This window comes from Diutina rugosa, assembly GCF_008704595.1.
Source record: "Diutina rugosa strain CBS 613 chromosome Unknown scaffold9_size288278, whole genome shotgun sequence".
Classification (NCBI taxonomy): domain Eukaryota; kingdom Fungi; phylum Ascomycota; class Pichiomycetes; order Serinales; family Debaryomycetaceae; genus Diutina; species Diutina rugosa.
Genome location: NW_022995211.1, coordinates 78,485 through 98,716, shown reverse-complemented (window position 1 = coordinate 98,716; position 20,232 = coordinate 78,485). Strand labels below are relative to the sequence as shown.

The window sequence follows — 20,232 nt, the reverse complement described above, 5'->3', positions numbered from 1 at the left end:
AAAATAATAGTGGTTCTCGAAGACACGTGCCAAAATATTTACTGTCCCTTTTAGTTCTTTGAATTTCACCTCCAAAACAGCTGCTACTCATATAATTAGGGTGAATCACAACAAGGCGTTGGAATTCAAAGCTTTGGTCGCTAAAATTGATTATCAATTTGAACATGGTTTACTCAAAAAACAGGAAAACTAATTTTGCAAATTAAGGTCCCTTGGCCCAGTTGGTTAAGGCGTGGTGCTAATAACGCCAAGATCAGCGGTTCGATCCCGCTAGGGACCATTTTTTTGCATCTTTTTGAGTTGATTTTTTCAACATATACTTGTCAACTCAAAACATCGTTAAAGTAAAGATCAACCATCACCACCCCTTTTATCGTGTTTCGTCGATCAAATTGCGTTGTGTGTTTTTGTTATACGAGAAAGTTGACACCCTATAATTTGAACGGCAAACAAACAGTCATAATATAACCAATGTATGTGAGTCCCAATAGCTGGTTGCCTGAACCTCTACATGTTTGAATGCATGTGTTTATCTAATATGCTAGTTAAGTCTATAATTTTTTTTAATTCAATAGCTTCTAGTTTAATTGGTTTTGCCATTAACATCGTTGCGGTAAGCGGTTTTCTCTTTGACAGGAGGTAAGTCACTTCTCAAGATTTCTCTCAACAAGAAGCCAGCGGTGTCGACATCATCGAAGTACGACACATGAGCACTGACTGCGCTCACCAATGAGAAATCGAACACTCCCATAGGAAGAGAGTAGTCTATTCTGCCAGTGCGATTGAGTGGGGTGAGCAATTGAAGATCCTTTTGGCTCATCTTGGTTTTGCGTCCCCCCAGAGATTCATTGTCCATTACCGCAAGCGACGACAAGATGTCGCCCAAAGCGTTCTCATTATCGACCAGAGCTTTTTCGGCTTCGGCATTACCCAGAGGTAAGGCACGCTTCTGCTTGCTTTCCAGAAGCCACAGCGTAGCGTTCGACAACTTCTCGCTGATATCGTCCTTCAATTCGTTGAGACTCATGAGCTTTTTCGAAATGCTTTCGGTTGCAAAGGGAACGAGCTCAGCCTGATACGCCGAAAATGACGGGTCCACGAGCGGTTCCATGCGGTATGCCACAGGGTCGCAAGGGTGGTACAAGTTGTACAAGTTGGAACACTTAGGAGTCCGTACCCAATTGGGAGCGTCAGGAGTGTAGGGAGCAAGACTCTTTTGTTTAAGCAAGTTAAACATTCCGACAGGAGAACCGACGCAGAACAAGTTATCAATTTCGAAGTCGAGCTCATGGCCTTCGTCGCTTGTATGATTCTCATCACCATGTGTAGATGAGAATGTGTCATCAAGCTTACACTGATGGCATGCCAAATCAAACCCAATTGCACTACCTAACGAGTGACCCAAAATATGAACTTTCCCATTGAAATCAGGGTTGTTCTTCTTGTAAAGGTTGTAGACCCTATTGATTTCATCCACTACTATTCGCATCACTTGGTTAAAGTAGTAAGGCTCGTAGAAAAGCAACACATCGAGAACCACGTCACCAACAACATTGCGCAATGGCTTGACCCCTTCAGCGTTTATTTCCAGCAAACTAGGAAGGTGTTGCCCCTCTTGATTCAGCTTGAATCTTTCATTTGGGTGGAAATCAACACGGTGACGCCACAGAATTGGAAGTACTTGAATACCGGTATTCGTTGGATCGTCATCGTGAAGTTCTTGATACAGCGGGTCCAGCTTATACACACGAGTCATAGTCTTGCGGAGCAAGTTGATCGAGTGAGTAAAGTTGATCAGTTGATACTTGTCGCCTAATACCTGACCGATACCGTGAATGCAAAACACTAAATGGTCAATTTTGCGGTTGGCAGGGGCTTGGGGCTCAAGATCAGATTCAATGATAACCTGCTCCTTTTCAGCAAGTTCCTCAGGGTCGGGTTCGCTAATCTTTTGATGAAGAAGTTTGCGGAACTCAGTCTCAAATGTTTTCGAAAGTGCAGGAAGCTTTTGCGGACTAAGAACCAGTATATCAAAAGATTCAAGGTAGCCACGATAGATGTATGAGACTTGCAAAAATGGCACTTGACTGGGACCCAAGCTACGGAGAATGTCGATTTGAAGGCGTTGCTTGTACTCCTTGGGGAAAATGGCGGCGATTTTCTCCAGCAAGTAAATGAGATTGTGAGTGGGCGACAACTCAATGATGTCCACTTCGTCATTAATGTTGATATCGCCATTACTGTGTTCGGCGAAATCGTTTACCGATTTGATCATTTCCTCAACGTTGTCCCAAGCATTTTGCGGCGCTTCCTTTGCCGCAGACGCCGCATCCTTGATTTTCTCCGGCACGGCTTTAGCTCCTTCGTAGGCGGCGTTGGGAGCTTCCTTGGCTGCCGACGCTAAGTCCAGAACCAAGCCATAAAGGAAATCAGGCACATCCTTGACGTAGGAGGCCAAGCCATTGAAAAACAGCGTCAGATTATCACTTTTAGCAAGATCAACAGGCGGCAGGTTTTTCTTTGGACGAATCATTTTGGTGGTGTCTGGCTTTTCCAAGTGATGCTTGATCACTTTGGGAATGATCTTCTTATAATTGTCTTCGATCAATTTCGTTTGAGGGGTCGAGAGCGGCGTGCCATCACTGTCAAACCAAAGACCCCGCCGTACTTCATAAACAGCTCCTTCCCAGTAAATTGGGGCCACTTCCATTGACTCCAAATTTACTTCTAGCAAGCCATCCTCTTTCACCGGCACCAAACTCAGGCTTTGCTTGTCGTGGTGATGGAGCCGTTGCCAAGCCAGTTCTAACTTTCGCAGATCATCGCGGCTGAAAGGCTCGAACTCGGTCTTCTTATTCGTTTGCTTGGTTGGTGGACGTAATGGGTTGTTTGTAGCAAAGTACCAGTTGACTTTGGCCGGGGTAATCGACAGTTTCGCCCGAACGGCTAGCGTAAACGTGGCCGCAGCGCGGCATGGTAACTGGCTGGTGATACTAGCATGGCACCGAGGGACCACACGTATCGCCAACATTAAATGGTTCAAAAGCAACCACCGGCAGGTACCTCGTGGGCTATTTAATTAAGCGAGTCGGCAACTAGCAAACAAATCACGGTCCGATGCTGCGGGACCAGGTGCAGGGCGTGACTAGCGTGTAGTGATGCTCAGCAAACTGTTGGATCTGTCATGCGTACGTGCCGTTAGAGAGGGGAAGCTAGAGCAAAACAGTTGGCACCCCGATTAGGTAGTCGGCTACAGGAATATTTACTGTACAGTTAGTCAAGTGGGGGAGGGGTAACATGTATGTGGCATGTCACATTATTTTTGGGGAAGTCACGCACGGCGGTCTGTTGGCGTCGTAGCTGCCACTGTGTGGCCCAATCCCAGGGCCCAGCCCCACTAGTCGCAGGCGGTACCCCACATTTGCTGTGGGTGGCGGAGTTTTTGACTCATCACTCACCAAACGTAAATGGCCGGCACCACACCCAACATCGACCATGACCAAGAACTGGTTGCATTGCTGGATGCGCTGACGATCAACCAACCCCCGATCAGCAGCTACCAGTTTCAAAATACGTTTGCGGATAATTTCACGAACTACCGTCCCTTCGTTAATCGACAGCTAGCCAACGCTCAACGCCACCTTGATAATGGCGACGAAGAGACGATTTATGGCGACGAGGTCGCCGATATAAACACTGCCGAAATCATGGGACAACTGGTGGCGGCGTTCAATCAAAAGTTGGACCTAGTGGTGGTGGAGGAAATTCTTCGACCGTCGCCTATGTGCTTCTCGAGTGAATTAAACTTTGATCAGTTCAAAAGAGGAGAGGCACCGCCATTGTTCAAGGTGCTGGCACCGTTTCTTTCTCAGATGAGACCAACAACGCCGTTTATCACCATCAAACGGGGGCTGGACCCCGACCCTTACTGTACCATCTATACCAAACAAATGACTCGAGTGCGACGGGTGGTATTTCAATTCACTCCCCATAATGCCCCGGCGTTTGAGATTGTATCGTTCATCAACCACTACCGTCCGTTTACTGACTTCAATTACAAAAACACGCGGTTTCGAGTGTTTGGTACCCCGGTGACATCAGGTTACATTCTCGGCCACAAAATTCGATTAAAGCTCACGGTGGTGGATGCTGATAAACCGTCTTTGTGTGACAATATGGTCGAGAAAGAAAGAGGGAAGTTGATCAAGCGCAAAGAGTCTAATTTCGTGCCTGATCCGACAAACCCTCTCATCACTGAAGACGTTTACAATTCCTACCAGGAAAACATGGGCACATCATTTGTTAACGAAACAATGCCCCCCTTTGGTGCGTTGAGCCAAACCGAAAGTGACTTGAAGTCCTCGTTGAAAATACCCAAAAAGTTTTCCGAAGTGGCTACCATAGACCTATACCAAAGCCTGGTGGGTACTCTAGACGAGTTTGGCTTGAACGAAGACTCAGAAATTCTCACGGCGGTGTTATTAGGGTTGAGAGAGGTCACGGTGCGGATGTCTTACAAGATTCCTCAGCAGGATACTCTACCTCTACGTCCAGACGTTGGCAATCTCTTTGTAGCCACGATGTAACCGGTTAGTAGGTATGGGATGCTTGGACCGTAGCGTTCTCCCTAAGTAATTTGACATGCTCGATGCAAATGTCTAACATGATCCATAGGAAATACAGATGGCCAGGAGTGGGAAAGCCTGGGATAGGAAGGAATTAATGCCAGTAGGGTGGCCAGGAGTGGGATGACCAGGAGGAGGGAGGTCTTTCAGTTGGTGTGGGATTAATGAGGGATGGGTGGAGGATTCGGGATTAATTTATGGGATAGGGACATTATGGGATACGGAGGGAATGTCGTGGGGATTGTATTGCGATGGGGTCATGCTGATGAATGTAGGCTATTCACAGTGGGGGAGCGTCGTCCCGGACGGGAGAGCGAGGAGGATGCAGAGATTGAGGAGGAGGCGATCGGTTGCGTACGGGGGAGCGCGACCGAGCTGGAGGGGAACGGTCTCTCACGGGAGAACGAGAGCGGTGACGTACAGGCAGTCTCAGCCGATCACGCAGAGGCAGTCTCAGGTATGATCGACGCTGAGCTTCGCGCTCGCGTTTACTGCGATAAGACTGGTAGTCTTCGCGTCTATCGTAGTCTCGACTGTGTTCACGGTCATTGTAGCCACCACGAGGGGCGTATCCATAACCACGAGGACCGTAGGCTTCCGGAGCGAGCGGTTCGTCGGGGTAGCCGTATCCTCGCGGGTCGTAGCCTCTACCATAGTCTGGAGGGCCACGTCTATCGCGCCGACGGCCACGGGATCTGCGGGTGCGAGTGTAGGGGTCGGAACGAGCCATTTGCACCATCAAACCGCCTTCTTTAGCGTACGGAAGCTGTCTGCCATGCATTTCAAGCGCCTGCTCGGCTGCTTCCACCTCTCGGTATTCGACAAAGGCATACTTTTCGCCATCATCGGTACGGGGAGGAGGGATGTCAAGCCTGATAAGTTCACCGTAGTGTTCGAAGTCAGGCGCGAGGTCAGCCGCTTTCGATTCCCGCGAGAAGTTGGTGACGTAGAGGGTATTTCGGGGCATAGCCGGGCCAGCTGGAGGTGGTGAGGATAAAAATTGGTTATTCGCACACGAGCGAAAAAAAAAAGAAGTGTCGGGGCCAGGGCAATAGTGAGCAAGAAAGACGAGAGAGAGATGGCAACAGATCTGCTACGTCACGATAAGGTGTAGGAGTCAGGCGCTTTAAGCATGTGATCTTAAACCTGAGGAATGTGACTCTTTCCCAACAACCACGAGCCCTTTGGCCACTGGCATGTGTTATTGGTCTCTCACCGAGTGTCAGTCACGACTCAAATAGGTCACAACACTCATTTAGATCATGACGCTCTAACGAGTAATTCTGTGGAAGCTCATCGAATGTTCGATCCATAGGAGCATGTGATATAAACCTCCGAGTATCACATGGAATACTCCGAAGAGATGAATTCGCAAACTCCGACGACCCCGAACTTTTTCCCCCCGCCGTGACTCCGATATCTCGTCTCCACCTACCGGTATCGCTTATCACTACCACCACCTCGAAAGCGTCTCTGTGAGAATGCGTGCATACAGACACGCAAAAACCCACGCACCCACGCCACGGTTTCACAAAATTTTGCCCCCGTCGCGCGCACAGTTGCGGAAGATGATCACTCATGTAAGATACGACGGCACTAAAGGCTGGGGGGGTGGCGGGGGGCAGTGTGCAATCTGGTTCCAAGTAAACAAACAGGGTCTCGCCCCACAAAAACCTTAATGACCTCTAACTTTAAAGGAAGAGAGAATGGTGGGCATCACGTGACGGTCAAGCCACCTCGCCCCGAAGGTGTCGTTGCTTTCAGGGGGAAGTAGGTAGCGGTCGTCGCCGTGACTACCGGAGTCCGTGTCCCTTTCCTTCCTACCCCTCCTTTTCTTTTTTACGGCCTCACCGTGAGGTCAAGCCTCGGGGCAAACGCTCGCAACCGGGGAGAGCCCAACAAAAATCGAGGGCGAAAAAACATCTTTACTTCGACTGGCTCCCTCAAACGTATTACTCCCCCACCCCATCCGTTAAGAATACGTGGCTAGCCGATACTGCGATATATGACGTCTTCGGTAGAGGATACCGTACTTGACCCGACGTTCCTTCTTCCCCAGGACGACCCGGACATCCTCGATGAGTTCTTGGACCAACGGGTGTACGAGTCGATCCATACCACCCCTCAGCCGCCATTCGACGATCCCCTGGTTCCGAAACAGTCCCAGTACCTCTACGATGACCCGTTGGCAATGCTGTTTGAACCGCTGCCGGCGCCGGTGACGGAACAAACCAGCCCCATCCAGGCGCCATCCCATCTCCTGCCGGGGCTGTCGGAACTGAGGTTAGACGACTACGACTACATCCGTGACGAGCTCACCAAATTGAAGTTTGGCAACCCCCACATGAACCCGTGTCCCGAGCTGGTGGATGTTCCTGATCCGCTGTACATCAACTTCTCCCCGGAAGTGATGTCTCGTCTCCCTTACCGTTTGGATATTCTGCCGTTGCCGGCTTACCTGCGGGTGGAAACCCAGATCAAGCTCCAGCTTTCGATCTCACCCCTGCCTAAGCAAATGCTCTTGCACATCCCCCAAGACCTCGTGCTGAAGCACAAATTTTGCCTCGGTGATCCGTTATCGGAGTTGAACCCCCGTATCAAAGAACTGATGCTTCATCTCGACGCTTACGTACTTACGCTGGACTTGACTAAGCTGTGTACTATCTGTCTGAGATGTATCAAGCGGGAGCAAAAGCGGGCGCTGCGTCGCAAACCCGGGTTTTCCGAAAATACCGATGACAGCAACGGCCTCGGCCCCGGCGCTCTGCTGTGGGCAGACGAGAACATGAAGAAGAAAGCGCTCATTTTCAACTGTAAAGAGGTGATGCTGTTCCCCGCTCCCAATGGTGTCGATGATCACCTGGAAAAGACCATGGAGTTATCGGCGAGAATTATCTGCTACTGTCGTCATCACAAAGAAGCCACCGGTTTCAAGTTGTTATTTGTGGTCAAAGACAATAACGGCAACGTCGTTGCCAAGCTGTTGTCGCTGCCGATTATGATCATGGACCGGAAGAAGACTCTGCTGACCCTGGCGCCATCATCGCTGGTAGTGAAGACGGAACTGCAACCGTCGCTGGTAATGAACTCACTGACTAACTTGATTGGCCTCGGTGATGGTAGCCATTTCGACCAACGCCAACTGTTACTGCATCTGCTGCCTCTGGACTCCATGCCGGGGCTTCTGCCACACCTGGTGGACGAACTGGAACTGCAACTGGAGATTCTGCATTTGCTTGGTCTCACTGTTCCTGAAGAACGCCGTCCCTTGAAGCGGAAAAAGTTGAGCGTTGACGATTCCCACAACCAAGCTACTAACCCCATGTTTAACGGGCAAATGGGCTTCCTGCCGGTGCTGAATCTGGATACCAACACTCTGACGCAGAACTACTTGACAATGAAGCCGTCCTTGGCGGTCCCAATGGCAGGCCTGCAACTGGGCCCCCAACCAACACTCCCATTTATTCAACGGATTATCCCGGCTCAAGGTCCTATCCGTGGTGGCATTGAAGTCACTCTTCTTGGGTTTAACTTCCACCAAGGGCTCGCTGTCAAGTTTGGTGCCAACCAAGCGTTAGCTACCCACTGCTGGCTGGAAACCACCATTGTCACCTATCTTCCTCCTGCGGCTCACCCTGGCCAAGTACTCGTGCTGTTCGAGAACCAGCCCCTGATGATGGGAGGCACTCAGCAACAACAGGTGTTCACCTATACTGATGATACTGACCGTCAACTCATTGAGCTTGCGCTTCAAATTGTTGGGCTCAAGATGAATGGTAAGCTCGAAGATGCCAAAAACATCGCTCGCCGTATTGTTGGTAGCGATGCGGGTCTGGGAGCATCTCTGATGGCGTCACTGCCGTCGGCGAACCAAACTCAACGAGTTGAAGGCACTCAACAATGGTTTGACCGCGCCCACCAAGCGGTTGAGCAATTGGTGGCTCCTCGCCAGCTGATGCTGACGGAAACCATCCTCATTAATCTTCTCCTGCTAGTCGATCTTCCTAACTGCCCCATTGTCATGGTTAATTGGCAGTTGATGAACGGCCAAGGCCAAACGGCGATGCACTTGGCGACGCTCAAGGGGTACTCGCAATTGGTGAAGTTCTTGCTCAACCACGGTACTCGGGCCGATATCAAGGACAACCAAGGGGTGACGCCGTTATTCCTCGCTCTGATGACGGGCCACCGTCAACTCATGACGATGTTTTTGGAGTGCCAATGCAACGGCAACTTGCGCATGCCTAATCAACGCTACCTTCAAGATTATTGTGATCCTAACGTGTTGGATGTGTTCAATGCGGGCGACTTCATGGTGAAGCGGGGTCTGGTTGACCTGCTTTCGCTGATGCTTAACATGAGCGTTGGTCGCCACGTGCTGCGCATGGTGAATGCTCCGTTGAACGACGACGATGAGCTGAATCTGACCACCGAGCTTGCTCTGGAACTTGCCGACCTGGAGTATGAGCTGGAGGATGATCAACTGGAAGTCGGTGAAGAACCCCAGCCTGCGCCTAATGCCATCCCCGAACGCCATGGTTTGTGGCAACGGGTGAAGAATGCGTTTAATGGCGACCTGGAGGACGAAATGCTTCCGCTGTACGACGATTTGTTCCCCTTCGGCCAGCTGCAGGACCAAGCGAAGCCGAAACTGGCGATTGAACGGATGCTCAACAACCAGCCGGCGACGGTCACGGACACCACAGGCGAAGACCCAGGGGTGACGCTGGACTCGTCGGAAGACATGGTTATTTCCTACATCAATCACCCGCGGAAGCTGATGGAGAACGATAAGATGTTGTTCTTCTTCTGGTTGCCAATGTTGATGATCACGGTGGCGGTGTTGTTCATGGTGCTGGTGATGGGATACCGGTTCGAGCTGATTGAAGGTGTCAAGCTAATGGTACGTAATCTGGTGGGCAACCTCATGGTGGGGCTGGACCGGATCTCCAGGGTATTCAAGGAGAAGATTGCTGGGTAGCCGTGCTGGTCATTGGCCACCAGTCATGGGTTTAAGGCTGGGTAATGAGAGTTTAGTTTAGTTTAGTTAATGAGCATAATGGATATTTGGTTTTCGTTGTCGGAGTTAAGTGTGTAAGCTACCCCTGTTCTGTTGGGTTAAAGTGGGATACCAGGGCTACTGATTCCAGCATCAGTCCCGATGTGTACTCTGTTCACGAGCAAGAACAGTATCGTCTATCGCTCACAACAATAAATTTATAATTAATATGAAGTTCGTCTTTGAGTATAGACAAATCTAGGATTAGTAACCTCTTTGACCGTTTGAAGGGAGTGTGCCTGATGTATTAGCTAATATGTCTGTTGATGTCATGGTTTCCCATCGTCGCACGCGCACTCTCGCTAATTAGAAGGGGGATGGGGCCAACCCCTCCTAATAGAAAATCATCACGTAGAAAGCGACCAAATTTACGTTATAATCAAGGAAACAGACAAAGTTATGCAATTCATATATGTTTTTCGTAGTCGCCAATTGTTTCGTGCTTTGTTTGACATGTAACTTTAGCTACTGAGGGTGCCTGCTGTCCCTGGTAGAATATTTGCCTTCGCACTGAGGCGAATTCGCATTGCCTTACTCACCCACCACTTCAATGAGCATATCGAAACGAGAGCAAATTGAGCGGCTGGAGATGGCTCCGGCGCTTAAACAGCTTATGGATACCATTGTCAACACCCCCACTAACCAATTGGTGCCGGTGTTGGCGCTGAACATGCGCTGGGAGCGCCCCGAGGGCGACCTTCTCCAGTGGGTCCCGGTGCTTAACCGGTTTGACGAGGTGTTGGAGGCAATCACGACCCGCTACGGGCTTGATGAGACCTATCCTCGCCTCCAGGTGTTTTCTCCAGAGGATGAAGCGGTGGCCTCGGCCGTGTTACAATACACCTTCCTCATCCTCGACCACTGCCTCGACCGCCAGCTCTACAATTCTGGCGAACGCATCTACGCCCTCTTGCAAACACCCACGGTGCTGGTGCGGTTATACGCCACCCAGGTAGCGGTGCTCTTGGGCGAACGCTACGCCCGCACCTCCCACGCCAAGTTCGCCGCCCCGAAACCGGCTCGCCACACCGTCCTCGACCTCAGTCTCAGTTACCCGCCCCAGTTGCCCAGCAAATACGCCCAGCAGGTGACGAAAATGCCCAACAGCGACGCGCAACCGACGATTCTCAACGATACTTACGCCTATATCGATACCTTGAATCCCGCCAAAAACTACCCTAAGGAGTGGAAACGCCTTCATTATGAGTACTACTACGAAGCCGAAAACGATGACACCACAAAAACTACCAGCAAAAAGCCCCGCGAAGGCCTCACTCAGTTTACCCTTAGCGAACAGGAAGTGCACCAGTTATCTTACCAACAGATTCTCGATCGGGCGCTGGAGGCGGTGCCCCCAGCCCACTGGCCTACTGTACTGCTAGCTGCTGCTACTGCTAAAGCGTTTAATCTGAACCTGTACGAAGCGCTTGACTTACGCGCCCAACTCCTAGCCACTAAAGCCTATGGAGTGGCATTTCTCACTAACGCTTGTCTGAATCAGTTTGTTGCTAGCAAGTTGTTTGAAGCTGAGGTACTGATATTCAAATTCTTCACCGACTTGGTTGCTCCCGAGAACCGGGCGCCTCCCCTTGTATCGTTGCTGGCGATGAAGGCATTTCAATGCATTTCCGGGAAACGGATGTGGGCGCTGGATCTTGTGCGGAGCATGGGCGGCAGTGTTTCCCACGGCGTCCTCTTTGAAATCATTCGGTGGTTTCATCATAATGTCGTCAATAATCTTGAGTACTGCGAGGAGATGGCCGTTCTCTTCTTTAACGTTGTCGGCAACTTGATTCGCACCAAGGCGAGCGTACTGAGACTTGCTCTGGGCGGGTTACTTGCGGAGTTGATGGGGTTTCTTCGCTTATGCACCCAGGAAGTCACCCACCACCACCGCACGGTGCTGGCCGCCATCTATCTTTTGGTGCTTTTCCTCGAAAGCTGTCCCGACGAGTTGGACGAGTTTGTCAATCAACACGGGTTTGGCTTGCTTATCGATGCAGTGTCGTTCCAGACTCAGTACGCTCTTGACCATCCGCAAGGACCACCGACTGACGCTGTGGTTACCTATACTTTAGGGTTCCGCCAGGCCGAGCTTCTAGAGATGCTTTTTGGCCTTGCACGCCAACTCATTCAGCTTGATATCGGTGATCGTCTCCGCAACTTGTTTGACCTGCCATTACTTAATAATTTCAACCAAGTCTTACGTCATCCAAAGATATTTGGCGCTTCCCTTGTGGCAACCACAATTGATCTGGTTTACTATATCATTCATAATGAGCCCACTGCATATTCTATCTTGAACGAAGCCGGGGTGATTGAGGCTATCGTCGCTAACTATGGAGATCTATTCATGCCTGACGAGGAAGTCGTTTCCGCGTTGACAAATATCTTCCTGGCAATTTGTTTGAATAAGGAAGGGCTCAAAATGGTGGTTGATCGCAACCTTGTGGGCGTCTACTTTGAGCAGTTTATGCGGCTCGATGTGGCGGCAGCAGTGCTTCGAGAACTGGCCAGTCACGCCGTGGTCCTGCTAGGGTGTGCCTTTGATGAATTAGGCAGGCACCACCCCGAGCTTAAGCCTGAGATTGTGAAACAGGTGGCGAAGCTAGTTGAGAAACTCCCTAAATTCGTTGACGAACGTCTCCAAGGTATCGAATACTGTGCATCAGATGAAGGAGAAGTACACTCGTGGAGTAATACACCGTGGACTTACGTACTTGATTTTGCTTTAAGCTTCCTTGGTGGAACAATGGAGGGTACCGGCTGGGCACTGGAGCTTCGCACGGCTATCCCGTTTGAAAACTGGCTCAACTTCCTCACTATTCGCCATGTGCCTTACGATTTCTGTCGTCTGGAAGGTGTGCTGACGTGGATGGGTTTCCTCAAAAGTCTTGATGAAGGTGATCGTAATTATGCCTTACCTCACATTATCAGTGAGATCTCGCGAAGGCTTCAGCTGGACACGCTACAACGATTCTTGACCTGGAACCTGAAGTCTGATCTGTTTTTCAATTCATTGGCACCGGAAGAAGCCACTCTCCACTTGCAGGATATCATGACGGTGGCCAACTTGCTTTTTGCCATTCTGGAAAACTTCATCCATCCCAGCATCGCTGGCTTTGAACGAGTGGCCCAAGTGGCAGCGATTTTTGACCACGAATACCCCAACTTGATTGGCCTCATGGGACAGTTCTTCCTGAGAGTAGTGCTTGAGGAGACGTTGTGGAGACAGCTGTTGAGTCCCAGTGACATGGAAAACCTGACGCCGGCGTCTGATCTTGCCACCTACCCGATGCTTGTGTGGGTGCTAGCTCCCGGGTGCGACCCGCTGAACCAGAAACCCGCTGACTTGACCAACAAGTCCGCGGTGTTCAAGAATGCTCTTCAAATTCGCCACCTTATGGTGCTGGTAGCGCTGCTGATTGCCCCGATATTTTCTGGTCTCACTTTGCTTCCCATGATGAGACGTAATGATTTCAAGCATGCTGATACGCGTCGGTCAACGGTGGCAGTTACGATCAAACTTGCCCACGCCTTGTGTGGATTATTTATTGACCCTACTGAGTTTGCCGACCCGCAGATGTACTATGGGTATACCCTCTATGCCAGTAACATGCTATTCGAATGTGTCTACCACAAAACTCGCGTGGAACTGAACGTGCAGCCACTGATCATGCTTGCTCTCGCTGAAGCTAACGCGATGAAATACGTATGTGACCATTTACAATACTTATGGCAAGGTCTTTTGGTTCAGGACGATGCACCGTTAGCTCGTGCTGCTGCCTCCCAAAGAGGTTATGCCACTGCCGAACCAGCACTGCTTGTCGTCCATGCTCTACACCAGTTGCTTCTGTTTGTCACTCGTACTCTGCTGGAACTGACGTGGGCGTCATTACCCGTCCCTCGATTCTACTACCCATCTTTGGGGCGTGATGATGAGTGGCTTCCAGTGGAGGCAGCGGCGTGGGCAGTGAGGGACGCTGGTCTTTGTGCATTAGAGAGAATGCTGGCGGCGGTCAATGAAGCCAACGCCGACCGCGTGGCTCCTGAAGTAGCTCGGTGGGTGGTCGATATGGCTAGCCATTGTTATGACGGCAGTCACGATAAGAGTGAACCACCCAAACTGATTCCGCTGTTTTGCGCTGACAACGTCAGCCCTCCGCCTGATCAGTACGCTTATCTTGAAAGGTTTGGTCTTGAGCGAGATGCTATTCTTCAATTCTACGCTCTGGGCCACGATTTGTACCACTACAATCCGGTCAACTGGCCAGAAATGCCTACGCCACAATCACCTGACCAGTGGCGCGCAGTACGTGAAAATTTCGAGCAAAACAAGCCACGTTTCGCCCCTATCGTCGTCGAATATAACCGCGATGAGATGCAACACCGCCTTAAGCAGTGGTCGCTGAAGTTCTTTGACTTTGTTGCTCAGTTTGTCACCCTTTTTGACGGTGTTACCGATAAAATTGTTGAATGGTGTGCCACTTGTACTCCTGACTGCGGTATCGTTCTCGCCGAGAAATACTTGTTCACTCAGGTGGGCACTCCTCGTCAACGCGCCCGTATTCTTTGTGTGGTGTGTGGCCTTTTGGTGAAAGGAGGTGAGACTCAAGAGTCTGCTGAAAAGCTTTTCCAGTCGCTTATGGAGGAGCTTTATCTGGTTTTGAATAACCAGGAGACGTCGGCAACGCTGATCCCCGAAGCCGATTCTCCCTTGGTGCCGCTACTCAGATTGCTTGAACGAGCACTTGTGTGGAACCGCATTCCTGATCTGGCTTTGCAGCAAAAGTTACTGGCTGACCTCACCAAGATAACTTACTTGAAGATGTCCAGGGACGACGAACGCCGCTTAGTACAACCGATGCTTCATCTTAAGGACTTTGCCAATGTCGTTCAAGCGCTTGCTGTTTGTCGTGTGGCATTAGTCTATGCGCTTGACCCTGCCCACCGGGACGACATTGCCAACCTGACTCTACTTGGTGAGGTGATGAAGGTGGTCTCGCAAACCACCTCGCAACCGTTAAAGACGGACCAAGCCGAGATCGATGAGCTAAAGAAACTGGTGATTATTCTTTTGCGTACGGTGTTTGAACTGTCTTCAGTGTTGCGCCACCTATTCGCTCTGGACTTGCCTCAGGTACTTTTCCACGGCGTATTACGCCCTCGTCGTGAATTGCAAACGCTTTTGCTCCAAACACTGCTGTTGGTGCTTCGTGAGCCTCTGACTTATATTAGTTGTATCAGCGATGAGGTGAGACTAGAGGACTATTCCGGTGGTTCTCTTGATCCTGAAGGCAAAATGATGGTAACGAAAACTCCCAGTGAGGATAAACCCCCGGCAAGAGCTGAAGATGGCAAGATTCCCGACTCTGAATACAGGTCCACCGGTATCGTTGCTCTTATTCTTGATCAATTACAACAAGCTTGCCAAAAGCAATGGTGGATCACACCCGAGGGTGTCACTCCCAAGAATGACGATCCTCACGACCCGGCTAATTTGATGCTTAACCCTGACTTCGGCTACGTGCTGTTCCTTTTGCTTTCACTCACTGAGCTTCTTGGTTCGTATATGGATGCCAAGCGCGAATTGATCCAATATGGTGGCTTCAATGCTGTGGCGTTCATCATCGACAACTTAGTGTCTACGGGAGACTCTCTCCAAGTTGAAGTGAGACGCCAGGTGGTGCTGAGCCTCTCTCGTCTCTGTTTGCTTGCCCTTGTTCTGACGCCAGTATTGGATTCTGCTAATGATCCTCAACCGAAAGAGGAAGACCCTGAGATGGCGTCGATCAGAAAACATGCGGTGGAAACTACCCTCGAAATCATTGGTGCCACCGTGTCGTCCAATGATAACCCAGGAGGTCGCTACCGTAAGCTCGCTGATGTCCTTGAGATGGTGGCGCAAGTGCTTCTGCCGAAATTCCGTGAGAGTGCCTTTCCCTTGCTCAATCGGTTGGCCACTCAATGGGATCAATATTACATCACTAAAGCGTGGTTGGATCACGATATCGGTACCCATTTGACTAAGGTGATCTGCTCGATAGACTTGAATTTCCCTGACTGGCCTGGTGTCGTGAAACATGCTTTGAAGCTGTTGATCACTCTTTCTAAGCTGAAGCTCGAATTAGCTCAATACTTGGAAGTGCCCGCTGGTGAAGGTGAAGCCGAACCTGACCATGACAACCTGGAAGACAACGGTTCCGATGATGAAGACGTTGACATGGACGACCCTCCCAATATGTTCCGCCACTCCACTTTAGGGATGTATGATGACGACGACGAGCTGGATGAAGACGATGACAGTGACGATTTCGGCGGTGAACTGTTACTTTCTGATGGCGAGGAACCTCCCGATGACGATGAGCTGCTGGGTCTTTCTGATTTGGAAGATGACGAGGAAATGATGGCTGAAGATCTGGATAACGAAGACCTTGAAATCGTCGAGGAAATTACCCTCAGTGACAACGACTTCGACGGGTTCGATGGTGAAGTTGAATATGAGGATGCTGATGATGATGTTGATGACGATGAAGATGTTGACATTGAAGTTGAAGGGGATGAACCTGGTGAAGATGGTGATGTCATTTCTATTGAAGACTTCGACGAGCTGGGTACGTTAAGTGAACCCGATTGGGACGATTCCGAAGCTCCCTTGCGCCGTCGTATTGGTGAAACGGGGCTGGACTTCGATGATGACGATGACGACGATGCCCCTGATGAGTTGGCTCACTATGAGCTTCGCCTCCCTCGTTCTGGGTTGAACGATACTCCCGCCTGGGCCGACATCTTAGACTCATTCCTTGGTGAATCAGGGGTGTTGCGTACTAGTTTGCGGATCGGTCAAGAGCGTAATGTTCGTCACCCTCTTGAAATGGAAAGCATGCTCCACATGCTGGGCCCTCGTCGCCCTTCACGGGACGCTGACGAGAACCTTTATGTCAAGCTGACCAAAGAACGGTGGGTAGACGCGATGAAGATACTTTACCCTGACTTCCGTGATGCCTACGTGTTTGGGGTTATTCCTGACATTTTGCTGAACATCAAGGAACCTCTGGCGGAAATGAACCAGCGCAAGCTTGAGGAACAGGAGAAGCAGCGCAAGGAACAGGAGGAAGCGGAATTGGCTCGTCAAGAACAAGAACGTCAACGCCAAGAACAAATTGCCAGAGAAAGAGCCGAGTTACCCCCAGTGGAACCGGTGATGGTGCGTATTGGTGATCGTGAAGTGGACATTGCCGGTACTGACATTGACCCCGAATTCTTTGAGGCTTTGCCCGACGATATGAGGGAAGAAGTACTCACTGAACACATTCGCGAGCGCCGAGCTCACGCGCTGAGTACAGGTACCGATACTCGTGAAATTGACCCCGATTTCTTAGCGGCGTTACCGGAGCCGATGCGCCGGGAATTACTCCAACAGGAGTCGATGGCTCGTCAATTCGGGTTCAACGATGATGAAGTGGAAGACGATGAAGATGAGGAGGATGAAGCGGGTGAAGTGACTCAACCGGAGGAGACTGCTACTCCTAAGATGCAATTCGCTCCGTTAGTGGACAAACAAGGGGTGGTGCTGTTGGTGCGGCTCTTCTTCGCGCCGATGCTGAATAACCAGAGAGATCACGTTCACCATACGCTAGTATATTTGGCTAATAATCGTGATACTCGAGTGGAGTTGATGAACCAATTGATGGGGGTGGTTTATGAGGCGCTAGTGGTTAACCGACTGGTGAAGAATATCTGGCGGGCTAAAGTGGCTCAAGCCGGCGAAGCCGCCAACAAACTCCCGATTAATGCACTGGTGCTGACGCTTGTGGTGCAAACGGTCGAGGCCATCGAGTACCTTGTACAACAAAACCACGCGTTGAGAGTGTATTTGTTAGGCGAACACGATAACCCTTACCTTCGCCCTAAGCCACTGAAACGCCCCTTGCAGCCTCAACTTTCAAAGTATGCTATCAACCATTTGCTCAAGTTTTTGGGTACAGATCTTGTCAAACAGGAGCAAGTGGTGATGGACATGATTACTGGGGTGATCCAGATGGCCACCCGTGTCCTTACCAAGCCCCTGGGTAAGCAATTGAATCCCCAAATTCCCACGGCTAACTATCGTCAATTGATTGGAGTGCTTACTGCTTCTGATTGCCTGAATTTGACATTCCGCAAAGCAATCCTGGCGATGCAAAACATGAGACAACTCCCGAAGACTCAACAAGTGTTCTGCACTGAATTAAGTGCCCAAGCTACTAGCTTAGGTAAAGCCATAATTGCTGAACTTGACACTCTCACGGCTGAAGTTAAAGCTCACAAGTGTGGTAGTGCGGGGCTGGTGATGGCCAAGTTCTCGCTGCCACTGAGCGATCAAGCGAAATTGTTGCGTATTCTCACCGCCTTGGACTACATGTTCGATGATCAACAAGAGAACAAAGAGCTTACTAAGTTGTATACTGACTTGGCTCTTGGGAAGTTGTGGCGGGCTCTCAGTGACTGCTTGGAAGCAATGGAGCTCGAGTCAGAATCACTGATTCACTCCACCGCCTTGTTACCTTTGATTGAAGCGCTTATGGTGGTGTGTAAGCACCTGAAGGTGAGACAATTGCCAATGAGGGAGGCGATCAAGTACGAGGAACTGAAACGGATTGATTTCTCCAAGGAACCGATTGAGCGACTCTTCTTTACCTTTACTGATAACCATAAGAAGATTTTGAATCAAATGGTACGCACCAATCCCAACCTCATGCTGGGTCCATTCGGAATGCTTGTGCGCAACCCTAAGGTGTTGGAGTTTGACAACAAGAAGAATTACTTTGACCGCAAGTTGCACACGGACGGTGATGATGAGACAAAGATGGCGTTCACCGTGAGACGTGACCAAGTATTCTTGGACTCGTTCCGTTCACTTTTCTTCAAATCTCCCTCAGAGTTCAAAACAGCGAGACTCGAAGTTACTTTCAAAGGCGAGCAAGGTGTTGACGCTGGTGGGGTCACTCGTGAATGGTATCAGGTGTTGCTGAGGCAAATGTTCAATCCTAACTATGCATTGTTCACTAGGGTGGCGCTGGATGCAACTACGTTCCACCCTAACCGCACTTCGGGTGTCAATCCAGAGCACTTGCAGTTTTTTAAGTTTATTGGTCGTGTGATTGGGAAGGCGATCTTTGACGATTGCTACCTTGATTGCCATTTCAGTCGGGCGGTGTACAAACGGATTCTAGGACGTGGCCTCAGTCTCAAAGACATGGAGCTGCTGGACTTGGACTACTATAAGCTGCTTGTGTGGATGTTAGAGAACGATATCACTGACATCATTACTGAAGACTTTTCGGTGGAAGCTGACGACTACGGCGAACACCGTATTATTGACTTGGTGGAGAACGGCCGCAATATTCCTGTTACCGAGGAAAACAAACAGGAGTATGTGCGTAAAGTGGTCGAGTACCGTCTTCAAGAGCTGGTTGCTGAACAAATGGACAACTTCTTGATGGGGTTCCACGAAATCATTCCTAAGGACTTGGTGCTGATTTTTGACGAACAGGAGCTTGAGCTCTTGATTTCAGGTTTACCTGATATCAATGTCGACGACTGGCTTGCCAACACCACCTATAACAACTACCTGGCGTCGCTGATTCAGATCCAGTGGTTCTGGCGTGCGGTGAAGCTGTTCGACAACGAGGAAAGGGCGAAGTTGTTGCAGTTTGCTACCGGTACTTCCAAGGTGCCCCTCAATGGGTTTAAGGATCTTAACGGCGCGCTGGGCACTTGCAAATTTAGCATTCATCGCGACTACGGGCTGACGGACCGGTTACCGCTGTCCCACACTTGTTTCAACCAGATCGACTTGCCCGCATACGAGACGTATGAAAAGCTCAGGGGCTCGTTATTGTTGGCTATGACCGAAGGTTACGAAGGCTTTGGCTTAGCCTAAAATTCTGTCATCATAATAATTATAATAGCTTTTATCATTTCATATCTTTCATAATAAATACTATTTCGATTGACAAAGCGCGATTTGTTGGGCCTTTTTTTGTTGTTCCGGGGCATTTTTTTGAGTAGGGGATTTTAGGGGTCTCGCCTGAGGGGAGGATCGCCATTGTTGTCTACAGGCGGCACTAGGCTCCGGGTTATTAAGGTTAATGTACCCGCCATACCGCCGAGGCTATGGCCAATACAACAGAAACCATACTCTGCGTGATGGTTGACTCACACCCACAAATGTCTTACACTCAGCATGATTTTCGTCTTTGATTTACTATCCTTTAGGTCATGCTTTCACCCTTCGATGATCTCTCTAGGTGCAGGAGAGTGTGGGGTGCTTAGTGACTCTGCCGCGGCACGTGTGGAAGCCAGCGCGCCTTTCATTAAAGTTCGGCATCTTGACGTTCCTCGGTCCCCTTGACCCGAGGATGTACGCCAGCCGGGACGCCAAAACTTTAATTTGAAAAAAATCCCAACCGAGTTAAATTATTGGTAACGTCAACTTCTTTCATTGTGCGTTCGTCTGAATTTTTGCAAGTAGCACACCACGTTGTTCGTGACTACAACTAGACT

The 20,232-nt window shown here is 50.0% G+C and overlaps 5 protein-coding genes across 5 annotated transcripts; 3 read left to right on the top strand and 2 right to left on the bottom strand. All coding sequences in view use genetic code 12, as the record gives it.

The window, feature by feature from the left end:
• Positions 1-583: 583 nt before the first annotated feature.
• DIURU_005463 (putative carboxylic ester hydrolase) lies at positions 584-3,031 on the bottom strand (the record flags this gene model as incomplete). Its single annotated transcript, XM_034158448.1, has 1 exon — positions 584-3,031. The coding sequence occupies one exon, from the start codon at positions 3,029-3,031 to the stop codon at positions 584-586; it is 2,448 nt and encodes an 815-aa protein (XP_034009692.1).
• Positions 3,032-3,467: 436 nt separating this feature from the next.
• Positions 3,468-4,586, top strand: DIURU_005462 (uncharacterized protein; the record flags this gene model as incomplete). Its single annotated transcript, XM_034158447.1, has 1 exon — positions 3,468-4,586. The coding sequence occupies one exon, from the start codon at positions 3,468-3,470 to the stop codon at positions 4,584-4,586; it is 1,119 nt and encodes a 372-aa protein (XP_034009691.1).
• A 319-nt stretch (positions 4,587-4,905) lies between these two features.
• On the bottom strand, positions 4,906-5,592 carry SLR1 (Slr1p; the record flags this gene model as incomplete). Its single annotated transcript, XM_034158446.1, has 1 exon — positions 4,906-5,592. One exon carries the CDS (start codon positions 5,590-5,592, stop codon positions 4,906-4,908), a length of 687 nt encoding a protein of 228 aa, XP_034009690.1.
• A 1,038-nt stretch (positions 5,593-6,630) lies between these two features.
• Positions 6,631-9,606, top strand: SPT23 (Spt23p; the record flags this gene model as incomplete). The annotated part of the gene is made up of 1 exon (XM_034158445.1): positions 6,631-9,606. One exon carries the CDS (start codon positions 6,631-6,633, stop codon positions 9,604-9,606), a length of 2,976 nt encoding a protein of 991 aa, XP_034009689.1.
• Positions 9,607-10,234: 628 nt separating this feature from the next.
• On the top strand, positions 10,235-19,609 carry TOM1 (E3 ubiquitin-protein ligase; the record flags this gene model as incomplete). The annotated part of the gene is made up of 1 exon (XM_034158443.1): positions 10,235-19,609. The coding sequence occupies one exon, from the start codon at positions 10,235-10,237 to the stop codon at positions 19,607-19,609; it is 9,375 nt and encodes a 3,124-aa protein (XP_034009688.1).
• Positions 19,610-20,232: the final 623 nt, after the last annotated feature.